This window comes from Anopheles moucheti, chromosome 3 (assembly GCF_943734755.1).
Source record: "Anopheles moucheti chromosome 3, idAnoMoucSN_F20_07, whole genome shotgun sequence".
Lineage (NCBI taxonomy): Eukaryota > Metazoa > Arthropoda > Insecta > Diptera > Culicidae > Anopheles > Anopheles moucheti.
This window is the reverse complement of record NC_069141.1, coordinates 80543354-80564465: the sequence shown is the minus strand read 5'-3', so window position 1 is coordinate 80564465 and position 21112 is coordinate 80543354. Positions and strand designations below refer to the sequence as shown.

Sequence of the window (21112 nt, the reverse complement as noted above, 5' to 3'; positions counted from 1 at the left end):
CACACAACTCCGGCGGGCCCAGAGGTTCGTGCCGTCCCGCAACCAAAGCCAGTCAACCAGTGTCTGGCAGTGAATTCAAATTTAGCTTCGTGATAAATAAGATAATTAATTTTATTCATTCCCGCTACGTGCCTCGAGTCGAGTGGCTTCTTCGGCATCGTCGTCGTCGTCGTCGTCGTGTATCGCGAGAGTCCTTAGCGAAAGTGGAAATTCCGGCACACAAACTCCGCTTGCTTCTGATAAAGCCAACTAAAGCACGGGTAACGTTTCGTGTCCGGAATACGATTTGACCAAAGATGGAAGCACTACACTTACTCACTCGACAGCGATACTGCAACAAAAAAAAAACAGTCTCACTTGCAAGTGAGAAACATTGTGTGTGTGTGTGTGGGAACGAGAAACCCTCAGATGGTGGATGTCCATTCGGACCACTCCTCTGGTGAGAGGCTTTGGAGTTTGGTGCTAGACGATGGTAACAAAATTTGAAATGCGCCTCCATCTTCGTCCACCACTTTCCCGATCGATTGTGGCCGGCCTGGGTCTTGGTGGGCAAAAGTGTGATCACATCCTTATGGCCACGTCCATCACGCGTCGTCCATTCGGTGGTGCGGTTCGAGCAAACTTCGAGCAACGGAGAAACCAATTTACTGTCAATCAACCGTAAAGGAAGTGAAACGAACGAATTATTCAGGAGAGATATTCACAATCCTTTTCTTGCGCCGTCTCCAGTTTGCCGCCGTGTTGTGCCAAAGACAAAACCGGCATGAACACCCGGGGGCAGATGTAACGGAAAATGACGCAACTAGTAGTAGGCAGCCAAGCAGGCAGGCAGGCGTCTGCTGTCAGTCAGCAATGAAAAAGGTGATTGAAATGTAGGCCCTGACGGGGGCCGGAATGGGTTCTGCTAATGAATCAACCAGTTGTCATCTGTTCAATTGCGTTTCGTTACGCGGTGACAAGGGACTGACAGAGATGTAGCTATTTTTGTTCTTTTTCTTCGGGTTGTACTTTCTACTACTACCACTCACAACCAACCAAGGATGGAGTTTCTGAGAGTGACTGTTGGCCATAATTTTTTTTTCTCTTCCCCCGTGTTGGAGTACCATTTTACTCGTGAGAAGGGTCCTAAACGATGCTGCCATGAGTGTGATTTACTGAGTCGAAATTGTACTTTTCTTTTCTCACCTTTATTTAAGGGTTTTTTTGGGGGGGTACTTTGAGTACAAGAAAAATCAAAAATGTATGTATCATTCAGCAGCTTCCCTTTCCCCGGGAAAACCAGGTAGGGACATATCGCAAAAACACCAAACCAACATTGATTTGACTTTGCACCGTGCCTTCGTCAAACAGATCCAAAATCCTATCTCGCCATACCGCCCCCCATAATGGGGGCCATTATTTCACGACCGACGGGTGTGTTGGCAAACCATCATCCATCCGTAAAGCTAATTTCAAAAGTCCCGTGCCTAAACTTTCGCTCAAATCACTTTCCGTTGAAGGAGGTACAGCCTGTATATATATATGTATAGAGATATATAACTACGGCCACGTTTTGATTGGCACGCACCGACGGAAGTGTGCAAGGCCGTGCGCAAAATCCGTCCATCCTACCGGAGTATGATAAATGTGTGTGCCTAGTGTGTGTGTGTGTGTGTTTACTCGGTGCAGAAAGTATGACCTCGCTCTGTCCTACTTTCGCCACCGTTTTATATGCCGTCGCGCTTGGGCGGCCGTTTTTTGCCGGGCCGGGTTCGGAATCGAAACTTTTCTGCCAAATGGGGGGATGGGTAAAAGGTTTTAATTTTTTCTCTTTCTCCCGCTCTACTATATATGCATCCTGTTCTCGCTTTACCCCCGTCGGGGGTTGTACAACCTTTTGACAAGGGTCAATTATTTGATGGGTCGAGGAAAAATGGCACACACACGTGTATTTGTACAGGTGTCGAAAAATCATTGCACGGTACACATTTTACATCTTCCCATTCGGGCCGTTGTGGGGACGACTAGTTCTTTCAGGGGCCCTAATTGATTTTCGCGAAAAATCTTTTGTAGTGAAGAAAGAAAATTCGAAAGAACAGAGTTTGTTCACACCTTTCTGCGGAAATGGTCATACCAACAAAAACTGGTGTATTTAAAAAAATCTATCTTGAAACGATGTTTTGCTGTGAAATAATTCAAGCACTTTTCGAAAAAAAAACACACAAACAGTTGCTATAAATAATATGTTCCCACTGGGACCCATTTGCAAGTGCGAAAAGCAATATAGAGCGAATCCACTTTTTTCAACAATGCCCAGTGAGATACACGTGTCATTTTTGGCTTCTTCGCACACCCTTGCCCACGGTCACACGGTTGTGAAGTTTTTCAATAAAAATACGGTTTTTTTTACGGTCCAATCTATCGGCAGTGTGTCCGGCCACGCGATCCGTTGCCTATCCTTCGGGAAAGGTCAACCGAACTGGGGACCAACCCACCGGATTGATCCACCGTACCATGGCTGACCACCAGCGTTGTTATCTGTCAGTGCCCGAATGCCCAAGCGCACATTGCTCTCGTTCACCGGCACGATCGTCAAAGTCCGGCCGTCGATAGCCCTTTGTTGCCATCCGCATCACGTGGCACCGTATGTGATGTTTGCTGTCGTCGTCGTCATCGTTTTGTTTGTGCCGTGTTTCGGTTTATTTTTTCAGCTTCAGTTTATTTATCCTCCCCTGTGCAATTGGGTGTTTTTTTTTTGCGAGGAGTGCCAGAAGCCATCTGTTGGCGAAACACGACGCCATCGTTGATACACACTGTCCACTCCCGGGGTGAAAAGCAAAACGAAACAAAACGAAGTTAAAAAAAAGATCCCCACGGTACATGCGCTAGTGTTACTTTATTCGATTTTCCTCCGCCACACCATGGGCAGAAGATTTGCCACGTCCCCCCCTCCCTGCCGGATGAAACATCATCGATCAGCTTCGATGACCCGACGGTACCGACGGCTCGTGAGTTTTATTTGCCGCAATAAATATCGTCCAGCAGCAGCGTGCACGGACCGTTTATCGGAAGCGGGCGTAAAGGGAGATGGCACGAAAAGCCCCCCCAACCTAAAACCGGAGCGACGAAAAACACACAACACCCACCCTATCGGGGCCCCATCGCGTTGTCCATTTGATATAATTGTTTATCGATTTCTGATGCGCATCACCCCGTGGGTCTCACTCCAGGCCGGATTATCCTTGACCGATGCTCAATCCTGCCATCCATCCGAGCCGTGTGTGTGTGTGTGGAGACGACGGACACTTTGGATGGTGTTGTTTGGAGTTTTTGTTTGACCTCGGTGCTCGGTCTAGCGTTTATCACACACAAAGACACACAGACAGACAGCGCTGCAGTGAAGTTCGTTAGTTTTACTACATTGACTTTGATGGTACCTTGTTGTATGCTAAGGCAAGATAAACACAATATGACCATATCCGTGTACCTCGTGTATCGTTTGCTTTAATCGCAACCGTTCCGGTACATTCTCGTGTGTGTGTGTTTGCATCGAAGATACTCATTTTTTGCCCTTTGCTCGTTCTCATTCCAGGTTGCGCCTTTGTGAAATTTACCTCGCATCAAGAAGCTCAAGCTGCTATAACATCGCTACACGGTAGTCAAACTATGCCGGTAAGTACGGGAAACAGGTTTAATAACTTATTTCTCCACCATTCGGGCTTCGGGAAATCCCATTTTCACGCCCGGTATTTTTTGTCCAAGCTCACGTGCTTATCCCACTGCCGCGAGAGCGAAACATCATCGAAGCGGAGCTAAACAAAAATCGACACCCCCCTGCCTCAATCGAAACCACCCTTCAGAGTGGTGTGGGTCGCGACTCAGTCGGGGTGGGAAAGTGATTGCGTGTCACTTAATTTAATTTGCCAAAGGGCACCCACCTCACCCCTTCGTATCGCATCGAGTTGCGAGTTGTACGCTTCTCGGCAAGCGACAAACTATAAACATGCGCCGTGTGTTGATGCTTTATATTGATGCAACATGAATTTTTACTCAATATTCGCCCAAACTCCCAACACCACGAAAAAAAAACGAAAACTCCCCTCCCGTTCCAAACAAACAGTGGTGGCGCGCACGGGGTTTGGGTTTTTTGCCGCGTTCCGCGCGGTCGGTCTCATGAACAACGGTGTAAAGCGCGCTCTATTTTCATGAATAATTAAACGAAATTAACTCCTCGCTTTTGGTTGGTGCGTGAAGTTTATGAAAATGTCAAACATTGCTGTTAATTTGTTACTTGTCGCTCGGCGGAACATGCTGAGTTTGCTGAGAACACAGTGCCCCGTGGTGGGGAACTCTGCTGAACTGGCCGTTTGGTGTAGACCATTAGCAGCTTTGAAGCGATGCCGGTGTCTCCATTTATTATTACAAACCCTTCAATAATGGGTTTAAAAAACGATCACCAAAAACGTGAAGTTTACGTGAAGGGACATGGGGAATCTTAAAGATCTTTAAGATATATCCAATACAGGAGGTCCGGTAAGTGGTTCTAAATTACAGTAATGGGTGTGGAACGATCACCAAAAATAATTGAATTTATTTAGGGACATCGAGTCTCAAGATCTTAGAAACTTTCGCTGACTTAAATGTCCTAACGGACCATCCGCAATAAGTTCTTCTGAGGCTTGAGGAACTTTTACTCCGTAGGCTCTTCGGTGAATCAGGCAGTTCTGTGGCAAGAAGTGGATCCACTATGAATATTATCTCCTCTTACAATGATCTTAAAAATTAAAGAATGATCTCCAAAATATTGGAGTTTGAAGTTATGCATTCATTAAAATCTTCAAGATACGTCTAATTCCTTTACTGTAAGTCCGGTATTAGGTTATAAAACTTCAGACATGTTATATGTCCATAGGTGCTTCGGCACAACGTACAATTTCTTGAGCTTGACTAGTCTTCCCACAGAAGGATCTCCTGAATGAAATAAATTTCTTAAAGACTCACTTTAGTATTCTATGAGTCGGGACTTAAAGCTCAATATGGCAGCAACAGAGTTAAAGTTTGTTTATGTAAGCAAATATCTGAACGCTATTTCTCCAACAAACAACAAAGTTGTTCCGCACCACTTTCGCAACGTAATCATACTAATGTAGTTTGCACAGCAACATGTTTGCTCTCTTGCCACTCAAACATACGAAAAAATGTGTGTTGTTTAATTCTCGTTTCACCGCTAGTTCGAGGTGACAAAACTGAGGCTAACAGACAAACCCCGTATCTCTATTCCCCCCAAAACAAAAAATACAAACCTCATATTCCACCCACGGGCGGAACTCGGGCATAAAGCACCAGGTGTGCCTGATGGTTGTCTCAATAATCGGGATGATTTTTCTTTTCTCTCTCTCCTTCTCTCTCTCCCGAAGCAGTGCTGGAAGGATTGTTTCATTCCTAGTAGCACTTTGGACATTGGTGTCCTTTTTATTTTTATTTTTGCTTCGTTGCATCATCATCACCCACCGAGCACCATTTGCCACGCTCAGTTCATCCTCGGTTTGGGGCCAAAACGTAAGGACATTAGGTGCGTTTTCCGTTGCCCTTTTTTTCGTTCAGCATTCCTTCCATTGAAACCGACCAGCTGGTATGAGAGGGGGGGGTGTAGTAGTAGTTCCTTTATTTTGCGTTTGTGTCTTGCGAATGTTTGCCTCGGTCGGTTCGGTGCCGGGCTCGCGTGCTGTTTTATTGTCCTAGTGAACAAACCCCAACATGACGGCGGTACCCGGTTGATGTCGTTTGCAGGATCATCCGACTCCGGTTTCTCGAGGATATTGTTTCCACCCCGGCACTCCGCTAGCCTTCCCATCCCTTGCAATATCCCACACTGGCACTGCTTTCGATTGAATGCTAGCCTGGCGCTAGTCAACAAAGCATACTTGTGGGACGAAGAACACACACTATACTATCCACGTCGGGATGCGACCCCCGCTGAGATATCCGTCCGTTCCGAAAGAGAGAGAGACGGGAAACCCATGATGCACATGTAGCACTCAATTTACTTTTATTATTCTTTTGTTTATTCGCTTTTATTCATTTTATTCCATATTCCGCCCGAAATTTTGCCCGACCGCTCGGATACCGGTGGTGTGTGTGTGTTCCGCGTGTCCGTCTGGGTTCGGTCGGGTATGCCAAATGGAAAACCGAGCCGAGGTTTTCGAAGATTCGCCCGTTCATCCTCTGGCCCATTACCACCACCACCACCACTCCCGGCAGCACAGCAATTGTTCATCCATCGTCCAATGAGCATCTCGTTTCTCGAGATTCGTTCCTTTATTGGATTCCTTTTTATCGAGCACTGCTGACGGTGCGTTTGGAGGGGGGAAGATACCGAAACCGGGGCAAAAACACGACATCAACGCCATCAACGGGCGTTTTTTTTTTGCTTCTGCTCTCTCACCCAGCACCACTCAATGTGGCTCTCAATGCGTCTCGCTTCTCGTCGTCCGATTCCTTCCAGCTTTTTGCAATAACACAGCTGAAAGATGCTTCTATCGGGCCACACGTATGTGGCGCTGTTCGGTATGTTCCGTTTTCCTTATGCGGATCGGTGTGTTTTTATTTGCACACTGTTCGCTCTTCCTCTGGCGGGCGCTGGGGGTGGTTGGTGTGACAAGGAATTGTTTTTCGGATTTTTTTTTTCATTTCCACTCCGTTAGCCGATGTCGAGCTGCTTCTCCAGCGGATCCATTGCAATTGGACGCAAAACGAGTCAACCAAACCTACCCTCTTCTGCTTCATTCGATATCACCCAGTGAAGGAGAGCAAAAAAAAAATACACAACCACACATGGACTGGAAAAAAATGCTGGATTCTTTTCAGCAAATGCACGTATGTCACAGTTGGCAGCGGCCAAGGTGCTAGTTACGAGCCAAAAATACGGATATCCTACCTATTTTTTCGCACTGTGTGTGCGTCGTGAATGGGTGTCCCAACCACACAGCTGGATCCAGGAAAAAAGAGGATCCAAGAGCTATTTTTATGGTGCCACTTTTGTCAGCAAGCATAAGGCGCATCGGCTCATCGACGTGTGTGTGGTTCGGAATGGAAGAACACTTTTCCGGTACCCGTATTTCCGCTGAGGGGGGGAATCGCATTGGGACACCGTTGTTGACATCATTGGTTTTCGGCACCATCATATACAACCAATTAGGTGCGAAAGAACGACCATCGAAAGGAGTTGTTGTGTGTAGGGTTTCTTTTGGCACGGGTTTTTGTTCTTATGGGCAGGATGTTTTGGCCAATTTTTGTTACTTTTTTTTATTGGAAGGATACTGCAGGGAGATATTTTTCTCTAGCTGTATCCAACAGGAAGCATTAATTCCGCTTTCATTGGACACATTTTAAGCACAATTAATCGTTGAACTTATTTTATCTGTGCACAAAAAATGTTCCTTACACAAACTGCTTAATGATCGGTTTAAGAATCTTCCACCTTTAATGTGGCCACAAGTATGAGAAGGAAAATCCAAACCCCAAAAGGTAACACAGTAATAGCATTGCCCTTGCATTGTGTCTTCACATCAAATTTACGCCGTCGTTGAAACGATGAACGTGCGAATAAAATATGTATTTATTGTTATTAGCGCCATTACCGTTGTTTTGTGTTTGCTGGTTTTGCTTTGTTTGGATTAAAGCAAACACGCTTTACCGTAGGCCGATTAAAGTGGTGCAAGATTTTCCTGCTAAGCGAGCTTTAATCGGTATGTCAAAGCTTTCGCTCCACGCAATGGAGACGCCTGGTGTTTTACGCTGCTTTCGCTCCATGTGGCGTCCACGCAATGGAGACGCCTGGTGTTTTACGCTGCTCTTAGCAACAAACGGTGGGACGGTTCTCGCTTTCACACACACACACACAGGCACACAACACCGCTGACGACAAAACAATTCACACCAGCAGCCGCCAACTACAGCTGGTTGAGTATGGCTCCGAACTGTTTGTGAAATGTGGTGTCAAGTTGAAACTTGAAATTCCACACATTTTCGATGTACCTCCGAACCCCGAGCGCAACAGTTCGGTGTGCGAATGTTTAGCGGTACGGATGCACTCCCATCTCACATCCGGGTGGTGGTTCTGTTTGCCATTTGGTGCCACCTCCGCCCTTTCATCCCTTGTAGGCATTCTGGTGCGCTGTGTGTTCCGAAGCGTTCCTTTTGCACAACACACGGTCGGTCGACTCGCTAGCATAATGGTGCTGCCCCACATGCCATTTTGGGGGTGGGGCGTTAGGGTAACTGTCAGCATTTGCACAAAATTCTGCCACTCAGCGCAAGGTACGCGAGTGTGCGACACACACTCCCGGTGTACGCAAAACCGGGAAACGTGCGTGTCAACTATTTTGGGTAAAATGTTGTGTGCGCTGGAAAACGTGCGACAACTGCGTGCATCCCTAACCCCGGACTGGCCAGCCAGGTTGTGTGTTTTGTAAACGCATTCCACATTCCACCGCTTCGTTTGGCTCCGTTTTTGGCGTGAACACTCCACTTTTAGGTGGACTCGAAACTGGCGTACGCGTGGTGGAACAATATTTATTTAGTCACTGCACGGTCATTTCCGATTGTCCGGCAGGCAGTAACTGGACTTGCTAAATCCTGTCACACCACTGTTGGTCCTGCATAGCTCACGGGACCTGCATTGTATTGCCGTGTTTTGGGACCGGCCCAGGATTAAACGTCAGCTCTGGGCCCCTGTTAGACGAGCGCACCGTAGGTGAAGTCCGTTTTGCATTGCTGCATGGCTTTGCCGAACGGACATGCACAGAGTTGACATTTTAATTGAATGGCGCACCTTTGCGGAGGTGTTTTGTTATCGTCAAAAAAAAGCAAAACATTACATCCCCGAATCGTTACCTAACCTTCCATTTTGTGCTGTTGTGTTGATTGACAAAATAATGGGGTATTTAAACAGTATTTAGTTGCTTGAGCTGGTTGAGTTCAACGAAAAGTTGTAACTGAATGAATTTAAACAATTTCCCTTAAAAAACTGAACTAGTTTGCTCAAAGAACTGTATGTTGATGTTTACCATACGAAAATGAGAAAAAACTGGTCTAGTTCGCTAGACGAAGGAAAGATACGATTCGCGATTTAATTTTAAAGTGATAGAGTATTTAATTAAACATTTTTTTATTATAATAAAAATAAAACAAAAGAACTGTTTTTCAACGATTCGTTCTTTTTTCGAAAAGAACTGAGTCGGTTTTCGTTCACCAAAAAGAACTGTAATCTGTACATCTCTAGTTACAATAATGTTTAAACACTCAGTTTGTATTCCAAAAAACATCTTAAACCGCTACTGATCAGAACATTAAAGCTCCTCAAATCGAAAAGTGGTTCGAAAGCAGGAATCTTTCCACCAACAGGTAGTAATCGCCTTTGTTCCCCATTGAACAACTACTACCGCCAGCTGTTGAAGATGGAGCGAGGGACCGTTCCTATTCATCGTGAATCTTTCCAATCGCTTCCCCCAAAAAAACAGCCCCCGACGGCGATGGATAATCCTCCGTAACACTCTGCACAAACGGGCAACAGGCCATGGTTTGGTCGAACATCAACTCGAGCACTGCTCCTATTGAAAACCCGTCTTCGTCGAGCATCAATCTTCACTGGAACGGTCCCGAAAACCCGGTGGTTTTGTGGCTAAAACCAAGCTATTTAATATGCGCCTATATATTTTATGAATAGCGGTCCATCCATACATCCGGCAGGGAGGCAGGCAAAATGGTGGTAACAAAACGGAGGGTGGAGTGATTGCTCATGTTCGAACATGAGCGCAAATCCGGTTGATCGGGCGGATGCAATCCGGGGGAATGAAAACGCTCACAATAAACCCGTTCAGGTTGCCGAAGATGGGAAACCTCATCAAGCCTGCAACCTGCCTGGGCTATTCACGGTACTCTACGACGACGTTTTGTGTGCGGCGAAAGGAAACGATCATCGACAATGATGCTGATGTTGATGATAATGGTGGCTTCCATTTGGTTCGACTTTTCGTGGTGGTGGTGGTTGGGCCTCATTCAGGTGGGGCCACAGATTATCGTTGGTCTGGCCCCACATGGGCAGGGTAGATTGGTAGGATTTGGTAGAAATTGAAGGACAGGATTTTTATTCAGTGTCGGTCGGAAGCATGTCTGGAAGATCGTATGCTTATTGGCAAGCTGGCTGGCGGCTTTGTGTTGAACGTGGATGTACAACCGCCTTCACAGCATTCCAATTTTCCTATGCCTTTTGTTAGCGAGAGAGATAATGGATTTGTGCAGAACCTCAATTGCAATCCCGAAATGGAAGAATTTTCATAATATTGAGAAATGCAAAAATAGATGTATGAATTTTAATCCCTATTTATCACAAAAGGATAATAGGGCTCATTCAATTATTACGTAACGCAAAAATTGACAATTTTCGACCCCCTCCCCCCCTATTGTAACAAAACGTAACACTGGACGCGACCCCCCTCCATTAATTACGTAATATTTCGTAGACCCCCCCCCCCTTGTTTGAAAAAAAAAATGAAATTTTCTTAAGTAATCCATGAAATTCCATCGTATTTCGACTAATGCAAAAAGAAACAAACATACTCCCTAATAAATTTACTACTCAAGCCAGCGTAACTTGCTTGATCGTTGCTAATAATTTGAAGCGGTTTTAGAACCTACTTTAATCTATACAGCTACGATTCTGCATACGATACTTCATAAACCATGACTTTGTCCAAAACTGACGAAACCCTCTTAGCCGCGTTTGAGAGGATGATGCTCAGAAGGTTTTTTGGTCCCGTATGCTTGAAAGGACAATGGAGCCGCTACAATGATGAGTTCTATGAAATGTACGGCGAACATACCGTCGTACAGCGAATTAGACCGGCCTGGGCCCCTGTTCATGTCATGAGAATGACACCGGACGACCTTGTCCAAAAAGCCGTTTTTGGTAGTCCTCATGGACATATGAAATTATATCGAATAATTAACTGTAGTATGGTTAATGATTGATGTATGATTATATGAAGCTCTTTACGACAGTGGATAACTTGGATGCATTATTCTGAGTCTGTTCAGAGCTCTTCAAGCTCAATGCAAGTTTTAAGAGTCGACGATGCTTGCTATGTGATAATGGATGCAAACTGGATTCACTACAACACACAGGATTGCAAAATCATCATCTGAGTAGACACCAGAAGTTCTCAATGAATGGGTAGCAGAAGATACCAAGAGACTTAGAGAAGTAGATAGATAACATGGAATTTGTATAAAAATCCTTCAAATAAGTTAATTTTCCATACATAGACTATGAAGCGGGAATCTAAGTATAATTTTATTGTATGTTACGTAACAAAATGTTAAACCCCCCCTCCCCACTATGTAAAAAATCGTAACGCTGGTACTGACCCCCCCCCCCCCCCCCCCCCTATCAGCGTTACGTAATAATTGAATGAGCCCATATTGTTGTATAATTAGCTGAACTTTCTGTTTGAATTGCTTTAAATTCATCACTTTATATTTCAAAGTCAGCCTTCATCGTCTAGGATATGAATTCATCACCATGTTACTATTCTACTCCATTTATACGTAGTTCCAAAGTTGCAAATGGATTCCGTTTCCTTAAATCCATCATCTACTAGCAACAGCAACAGTAGTGCCTCTCCGCACAATACCCTGCGCAGCACTTATTCAAAAACCAATCAACAATTTTAGTGTTTTCCCCCTTCTGCAGCGTAGCCACATACACAAAACATACACGCATAAAACAGCGCTCGTCCCGCTCGCACCAACTCGGCTGAACCTTCGTAACAAATTCGCCATAAAACGTCGTGCCATAGTGGAGACCGTTCCGGGACAACCCGGAGCCACTCGGAGTCCCATCAATGGATGGATTTTGATTTGAAGGCCAACAACATTTTATGCGCCGATGTTTTATTGCGCAACACACATATCGATACAATTTACTCTTTATCGCGCTCGCCTTTTCCTTTATTAATATATCCGATGCCATAATTTTTGATGGTTTTATTGACAAGAAAATCCGACTCCGAGTCGAGAACGAACGTGTTCCCGTGCGCTGATCGAGCGCAACCGGTATATTTTGGGGAAGTTTGTCCCAAAGCAGCGGGCAGGGGACGAATATTACTGGGTTGACAACCTTTTTTTTTGTTTGGTGTTGGTGGGAAATTCCATTTGATTCTCACATTTTCTTCTGTTCTGAAGGACCGTGTTATCAGCAGCACAACAACAAAACTCACTAAAAAGGAAGGGGGGTTTGGGAGCATGCTTTTATACTCCAACCCGATAGATTTTGTGATCCAATCGAAACTTCCTGTGTGGAATATTGTCAAAATCGAATGGACTCTCGTTCCCGGCGGTTGGGGATGGCTGGGTAAGCCTTTTGTGGCTAGAGTGGGCCACTGCTTTCACCAAGTACATCTAGATGGATCAATAAATTTTATTGCCCGCACGAACATCGCATCCAATGGCTTGTGGGCCCCCGGGAGAGCATGTATTGATATCCGTGCTTTGCACAGTTTTATACATTGTAGACCCCATTTCATCACACAACTGATGGGCCACCACCATTCAACTAAAATACATCCCCGATAGCAACGACGAAGAAAATCTTTCACCGCAGCACTTTCCCAACCTGGTTCGTAGCGTTCGCGGACACGAAAAATAAGCGTCAAAACTTGAAAAGCATCAGCACAAAAAATATATATATGAATTTGATGGAATCGTAAAATCGAGCAAAATTGAAAACAAACAACTCTGCCCGCAGATTCGTTTTGTAAACCGATCGTTGGAGAAGTGAGAGACAGTAGTGAGAGTTCTCAAGACCTAAAACCGTGCCGTTGATAGATCCATCATCGCTCGGTAGCGTCAGCATTTAGAGAACCAAATATTGCTCCTTCTGTGGATGTGTTTGACTTCCTGGGCAGCAAAAAAAAAATACTCTCTCACTCAAATATTTATATCCCCTCCACATCCGTGTGTTGTGGGTGGTGGAATTCGGCGATTCCTTAATAGTTCAATATTTAATGTTTGCCTTACAGTATTTGAGTTCGTTTCTTATACCTCATCGCAGAAGTCCCCCAAAAAAAACCCGTACCGTTCGATTTCGATCGTTCTTCGAGCAGAGTTCTAACAAAGTAATCCCCGGCATTCGGTCCAATCGGCGATGGATTTTTCCTGCGAAACGGTTCCATATGGTGGTGGAAATATGTATGTTTCGCACCCTGCCTAATGTGGGCTTGCTTTTTTCCTTACTGCCTTAGAAATGCAGCAACCAAAAAAAAATACTCCCCAGGCTTCTGCTGCTTGCCGAACGATATTTATGGCTTGAAAATGACGCTACGACGTCGAACTTTAATCGAAGAGTGTGGAAACACGATTACGACCGCTGGAACAATCATTTTGTTCCCCGGGTTGTTTGGGGAGTGTAGAATTGTAGAATTCGTGGTTTCTTGCGCGCTATTACAGTCCCTCCCGGAATGGCGGTCGAGACTGAAATCTCGCCGATCGTTACCACCCGCACGCGCCCCATTTCACCAACACCACCAGCACAACATGGAGATTGTGCCCTTCGAGGGGGCTCACTGCCTGCAGGCCACAGAAGCATAACACCCCGACATCGTGCAACCAACATTAAATTAAATGTTAATGGCACCGTTATGATAATGGTGATAATTTCGATGAAAGGAACCGTAAATGTGAATATCCGGAAGGTTTTCCTTTTTTTTTGCTGCTTCTTGTTGCTTATTTATTTCTTCCTCGGTTGCATATATTCACCGCTCCAAGAGCTGAAAAGCGAAGCGAACGCGAACCTTTGTATGAATGCGGGACCAAAATAAAAATGGAAGGTTCTTTCGGATAAGGGTTCGAGCACACGTTTGGTCATGTGTGATTTGGAGGGTTTCTTTAGTAAGATTCCTTTTTTTTTCTCTAGAAGTACTTTCGTTAGGAGAATTCCTTTTTTATGCATATTGTGATGTGTTGAGTTTTTTTGTTATATTTTACCCCAAAAAAGCTTGGACTTTCATGTCCATTATTTGACATAACCTCAAAAAATCGCCACCTCCACCACGCATGTGGCAACTAATGGATTCGTATTACGGCTACCTCGGGAACCGTTTCTCGCCTTAATCCGTTAACAAGATAAACGATTTTGCTGATTGCTACCACACCCTAAATTATCACACGGCGTTCATCACACATCACATCCCCGGTGGTTGTGAATCTTGTTAGGCATCGGTTCCAAAAAAAAACATGAATCAAAAACAAAGGCATTAAACACCTCTGGTAAGGTCTGAATGAATTTGACACCTTTTCGGTGCGTCCACAACACAGAAGCGAGAAACATTCCACCACGAACCGGTTTGATCACTGTTGCCTGAACACTGCTTCAACCCCACGGGAACGTTCCGGACAGCGGTTGAAGCGCATTGATGTACCAACGATTCGGTCAGACCAATCCACTTTCATTCGATTGTTCCTGCGCCATCCGAAGTGGGCCTGTTTGTTTGCGGTACTCCCCCGACCCAGCAAAACCCAGCGAAACATTAGCGAGCACCTCCCTAATCCACCGGACGTGTCTGCCCGGACATGGCTGGAGATTATGCTATCAAAAAGCACCACCCCCCCCGTTCTGGACGGTCCCCTAAAGGATCGGGTGTCCGGGTCATCATCCTTTGCCGCGTGATGCATTCCATGCCAGCACGAGCTCCGGAATGGAGAACGGTATTTAAATATTAATATTATTTTAGGATTTATTCAATTTTACCAAAACAAACAACCGGGCCAACTCGGCGTTGGCAAGCAAGTACGGTGCCGCAGTTCTCGCTGCGTGGAACAAGCTGTGGACGGCGAGGAGTCCACACCGACGTTTGCTCCAATGAGCAAATCAACTACCAAGTGAACGAGAACGACCGGTTGCTGCTGCACGGACAAAGATGCAACGCATAACCGAAGGTGGCACTGTTAATGTTTCCCATCCGACCAGCTGCCCGCTTTCCGGGCCATTTTTGCTACGGTAGGCGGACGGGGGTGAATGATGGGGGACGAAAATGTAAAATTTTTCCACCTTCCTTTTCCCTGGCTGGCCCATACCGATGGACCACCCCGGCCGTCCGGGGCTATGGCACCTAATGGCAGTCCAAGCCCCAGCGTGGAAGCGAAATATGCAGATTATGTTTGTTGAATCATTAAAGCAAAAGGCGCGGCCAGCGCGAACCGAAGCAAAAACCCACCGGGTTACAACGTACCTACGCACGGTACGGTACGGCATTGTGCAGGTGGTGTCCTTTCGGGCGTAAAGCAAACAAGCGACCGACCCAAAAACAAAGCACAGCCCACCGCCCTTCTCTATACGTTCCAGGGGACTTCGTGGACCGGTTTTCGCGGTGCCATCTAGCGCACTTCTGCGCACGTATAATGGTGAACAGATCACCTCCTCGACTCGCCAGTGGGATGGATGAATTGGAAAAGTGGTCAGCGAGACGGAACGACCGAAAATGGTTAAGCACACACACACACACCGAGATACCTAACCTGAAGAAGAGCTAAAATGCAAATGGGCGAACGGGGAGGAGGACATTTTCATGCTGATGATGATGATGATGATGATTGTAAGACATGATAAAGAACCTTTTGGGGGGGAGGTCTTTTTCTACAAGCTTGTTTTAACCCTGTTGATGGAGGAGGGTCGTACGAAAAAAAATATGGAACGTGGAATCTTTTCTTTGGTGGAACTGAACGTGGAAAAGGAGACAATTTGTGGACGAAATGGGTATTTGCTGAAGTTCTTAAAAATTTAGAAGCTTTTTACAATCTGCTAAACATATTATTTTGATCACGTAGTTAGGTTAAGTTAAGTTTGAGATAGTTTCTGTTTGAAATTTGCCAACAATTACATATTCCGTATTGTGTAACGCATGTGTTGTGTAACGCATGTAACGCAATATATGTTACGAAATCGCCCCTTCTAATGAATGTGGATCCATTGTTTTAAAAGCGCTAAGAGACCATTGTGGACATTCGAGTTTTTTGATGAATTAATGTCCCCCAGGAGGAGGAGGAGGTGGATTTACTTAAAAAGCGTATGCCACTGAGGAGAGCTGTCTGAAGGGATGAACTTTAAGACAGGAACCCAACACCACCCCGATGAACTGCGCTCAATTTACTCTGCTTCGAACAGAAACAGAAACAAAATCGTCCTGCAAAGACACACACACACTCGTTCACCTCTGAGGAGCGCGCTATAAGAAAAGTTTCTTCATCAAAAATATTGATTTATGCTTGTTTTGCGACTTGGCAAAACCGTTCGGACTCCCGACGGACGGACGGTGGTGGTGCGATCGGCGGTGGAAAAATTCCCCCGAGGGTGTATCCGGGACGGCTGGAGCTGATTGGAATCCGGGCCAACCTTTAGACGGCTCGCCCTGAAAGTTGCTTTAATGGAAAATATAACTCAATTTCCTCCCGATTCTCAGGTTACGCGACCGGTTTGCTGCTCGTCAGAATCACGTCCACGTCTCGCCCGCCCGTGACTGACACGTACGCCGGGCGCACGGACGGACGGACGGACGGACGCGTAGGTTGTAAGGTTATTATTTCCGATCCCATTCCGTGGACACGGGCAAAGAATCTTCGCCGTTGGAAAAGAAGGCGAAAGGAAAGAATTGGCTAAACTTTGCCTTCCGTGTGTTGCCACAGTTACACACAGTTGCGTATCAACCGGAAGGAACTCGATGTAAAGAAAGGGGAGCAAAAATGCGCACAACGCGTTTGACTCCGTTTTCTGTCACTGCCCAAACACTTTCTTTCCACTTTTGCGAAACCTGCTTTTACCCCACGGCTTCGATGGCCACGTGTGTGTGTGAGTAATCAATCATCGATGGATTGTGTAGGCGTAGTCGTCGTCGGTGTCAGCGATAGGCGGATCGGCGGAAAATTGATACTCGGACGCCAAGGTGCTCGATTCCACAGCAGTATCGGGATCCATCAAACCGGCGGTACTGAGAAAAAAAGTCCTCGCATGGTTCGCTGATTTTACGCCCTCCTCCAAAAACACTCTTAATGTCTCATTTTCTGTTCTGTTCTGGCGAAAGGTCGTGGGGTAGTGAGACGAATGAAGGGCAGATATTGCATTACAACCACACGAACGCTGCCAAGAACGCGAAAGGATGTAGCGCAATATGGCCGCCGGCAACGAACGCTGTACAACATGCTCGGTGAATGTTTATTAAAGGTACATGGTTTTCGGAAAATGCGAAAATGTTTCGCCTATCGAGGGGGGTTTTCGAGTTGGTTCTCTCGAGAATGGGACGAGCTGAAAACATTCACCCCAAAAAAAATAGTAAATCTTCATCCTCTTCACTTCAATAGCATCTGAACTGTACTGGCACCTGCAACTAATGATCTTGTCCTGTGTGGGTGTGTGTATGTGTGGGTGTATGTGTGATGTTACCCTTGCACCATTCCTCCCCAAGACGGGGGGCATCAGAAAACAGGAGAAGCAAAATGTAAACTTCAACATTCCCGCGTGGTTCAAGCCATTCAATCTAAACGTCTCACCCTTGTGTGGGGTTGTGGTTTCCATAATGTGGCCACCCAGAAGCGGAACAAACCAGTATCCGACCGCTTCGTTCCGCTTCCTGTTGCGTTATTGCTTTTAATGATAAACTAATATCGCAACGAGCGAGCTTTCGAGTGCTGCGTGCAACAGCAAAGGCTGGGCGTGTCGCGGGACACCATAACTATTCCATCGGTTGTTGCATCAACCGGTTGGACGCCGCACGCGTGTACACTACCGAAGCACGATCAATATTCGTGGCCATATTTACCCGTTCGATAAGGATTATGTTGTTTTTTTTTGCTGTTGCCTCTACTCGTAGCTCAACTGACTTCGTTCGGCTTCGTTCCGACGATAAGCGGGCCCGCTATCAACTAGCTGGCATCGGTATTGGCCGCGGGTACTTAAGTCCATATTGAAGCGTCCTTTGTTCCAAGACGTTCGAAAGACCCTGCCCTATTATCGGTCGGTGAGTCATCAGTCTGTCAGGTTTTGCGGCGAAGTGTTGGGTTTGGCGTGGCCAGAAGTGTTGGCGTTATGGCGATGATTAAGTGATTATAAATATTTACCCTGCAGCGGTATTTATGCCAAAACACACACACACTCGTCCACCATAAAGCTGTGGCCACTAGGACACTAGACACTAGGAGGCTTCTAATGAATGGTTCGGCTGAGCGCTTACGGCTGATACTTACGCGTGGAAATTCCTATCAGGTTTGGTTAGTCCCAGCCCTTTCGAATCGGTATTGTTTGCGATTTCACTAGGATGATGTTCTTGCTGCACACAAAGGATGTGAGTGAACTGTAAATTGAATATCTTGTACCTTCGTGCATGTCATATGCGAATTCTTGCAACGATCTATTTACTTTGGGAGTTCCAATAAAGCTCCCAAGCATGGCTCTTTTTGGGATGGCTTCTATCATTCTACCGCCATCGATAGCCAAAGCATTAATTGTTACACTTTAAAAACTTGTTCCCTCCTCCCTGATTATGTCACCCAGCCATATCAAAAACCGAAAAACATGGGTTTATTCGGGTGATTTCCAAATCAATCTGCTGCCAGATAAGCGCTCACCATTTAAAACACTCCCCGTGGTGGTACCTCTTGCCCCGTTTGCCAGTGTGCTAATTCCGTACGAGCGTGTGTGTGTGTGTGTGTGGTTGCTTTTCTTAAGAAGTGAAAGGTCACTGACGCTACATTGGAAATCTCAGCACGATGCCACTTAATCCTACCGCAATGCTGCTCTCGGGTGCTCGCTCGACCGTACACACGCCCGACCACAATCGGTGAAAGTCAAGCTGTAAAACGAAACGAGCACAAAAAGGCGAAACCCAACCCCGCCGCCCACCCCGGGGTCCATAAATTCTGCCCACCGGGGACAGACTCCCCCCCCTCCCCCATCGACCCATCGGTATATGGCATGCCGGGCGTTGGTCGGTCTCGCACACTAAATGAGAGTTATAAAATTTGTCACAAACTTACCGAAATCGTGTCCCCGCGCTTTGTTGGGTGACGGGGCGGAAGCATACGGGGGCGGGTCAGTACCGACAAAGGATTTAAGGGCTTTCCTATGGGGTTCGATTTCGATGATTTCACCTCACCCCCAGACGGTGAAGAAGAGCAAGTGGAACACTAACTACTACCCAACCCGACAAGAAAAGGGGTTTTAATCGGGGAACAAGTTTCTAAACTACCTAAATTAAGGGATATTGGCCAGATAGTTTTATGAAGCCAGTTCTGGGTGCACCCCCTGCATATGGGGGTGAGCGATTTTAGACAAAAGATTAAAAACTTCTACCCAAACAGCGTCAAGACAGACGGACGGTGTTCAGCGTTTTGGACGGGTTTCGGACGCCACATTCGATGAAGCGGAAGCGGGTCGACCTCCCCCCCCTCCAACCCCCCGGGACATTCCAAATACACACCCACCCCCGTCACCCGGTGTCGATGGTTTGCGATGGCTTTCATTACATCCTCTCCCAAAGGCGTACCGAAAGAAAAACAGTTTAATTATAAGATATCCTATGTGACATGCATTCATTACCGGGAGCGTCCAATGAACGGGGACCAGCAAACCACCACCCGGCACAATATCACCCCGGGACGGGACCTGCTCGTTCGGCAGCAGCAAGACGGTTCCGAGCCAGTTTTCGCTGGCAGCTTAATCGAATTGGAGAAAGTTTTGCGCTCGCATACAACATACGAATTTTCGTCCCACTCGCCCCCGAAAAGTCGCCCCGCCCAATTGTCCCTTCGGAGCCATTGCTTTTATGTTCCAGTTGGAATATATGTTTGTCGCCATGGACTCAACTCTAATGCCCGCCGGCAGAAGGGGCGGGTTGTGCTGGATGTGTCCGCAGCAGCAGCTTGATGTGTTCACCGTGCACTGGCATTGGGGAGATAACTTAATTTCTGTTCTTCGAAAAAGGAAACGATCCAATGCTTAGCTGCCCCGGTCCCACGTGTGTACCGACGAATGTCCTCCCAGACAAAAACATATTCTTGTCGTCGCCATAATATGTGCTAAACTGTGTTTTATCTTTCGGAAATATAATGAGAACAGCTTTCCATAGCCCAACCGGGGGAGGGTTTTTTTTGGTGCAGGATGGTGCTATCATCGGGCCATGACGACGACGACGACGACGACGTGATGCAACGATACTTTTAATCCCGGATTTAGGTGGTTTCCTTTTGCCGCCTCAGCGCCGGGTAACTAAATTTCAGTTTTGCGGCAAAGATCGCATAAAATAATCAACAAATTATAAGTGAAAATCCAGATTTGGTCCATGCAAACGACGAACGGGGTGTCTCGTCGGACACCGGTTGAGCTCTGTCGGGCTGTGTTTTTGCTGCTCAATCCCCTTCACCTCGGTGTGTTGAGTAACCGGAGATCGGGCTGCTTGTCGGGTTGCGATTATGCAAATTAGAAAATGAAACTGCATCTCATTTCCTTAGCGCCCGATGCACGATCTGCATCATGCCGGAAAGCTTCCGGATAAGCGGTACGCGGACGGGACTATTCACCCCGTAAAGATGGCTATTTCTAAGTTCTCCCTCCCTGCAGCCACAACACAACCGTGATGAGGTGTTGCTACACCAAACCAAACCAAAAAAAAAACGCCCTCAACTCAGGAAAGGGTAAATGGGGGCTGCGAGCCACGGGCATGGAGAAGGCGAAAAACATTCCGATGCAAAGTGTGTTGCCTCAAATGCAGATAAACTTGCATTCCAGCTAGTGGACCGGAGAGAGAAGCGGTTGTGTCACGCAATGTATCGGGGGGGTCGGAAAATCTCCTGGTAATGCGATATATAGAGCAACAGCTTTTGCACCAGCCCTCCCCACGGCGAAGGCCGTGCAGTTTTTACGCTGATGTTTACAAATTGAATCATGAATATTCTATTTTGCACTCCCATATTTCACGCCAAACCGGCGGCACCGAGGAGTTTTGCATTTCGTCGCCCGTCGGTTTAACGGCAACACTGCAGAATAGTTGACGCCAATCGGTTGACAGCACACAGAGGGCCGCATCCACCG

At 46.4% G+C, this 21112-nt stretch overlaps 1 protein-coding gene across 14 annotated transcripts in view; it reads left to right on the top strand.

The window, feature by feature from the left end:
* Positions 1-21112, top strand: part of LOC128305387 (CUGBP Elav-like family member 4) — a 326349-nt gene that overhangs the window by 282717 nt on the left and 22520 nt on the right. For all 14 annotated transcript variants that reach the window (XM_053042805.1, XM_053042804.1, XM_053042798.1 and 11 more), the window contains one exon: positions 3572-3651. In XM_053042805.1, coding sequence (XP_052898765.1) covers positions 3572-3651 — 80 coding nt within the window. The remainder of the gene's footprint in view (positions 1-3571; positions 3652-21112) is intronic.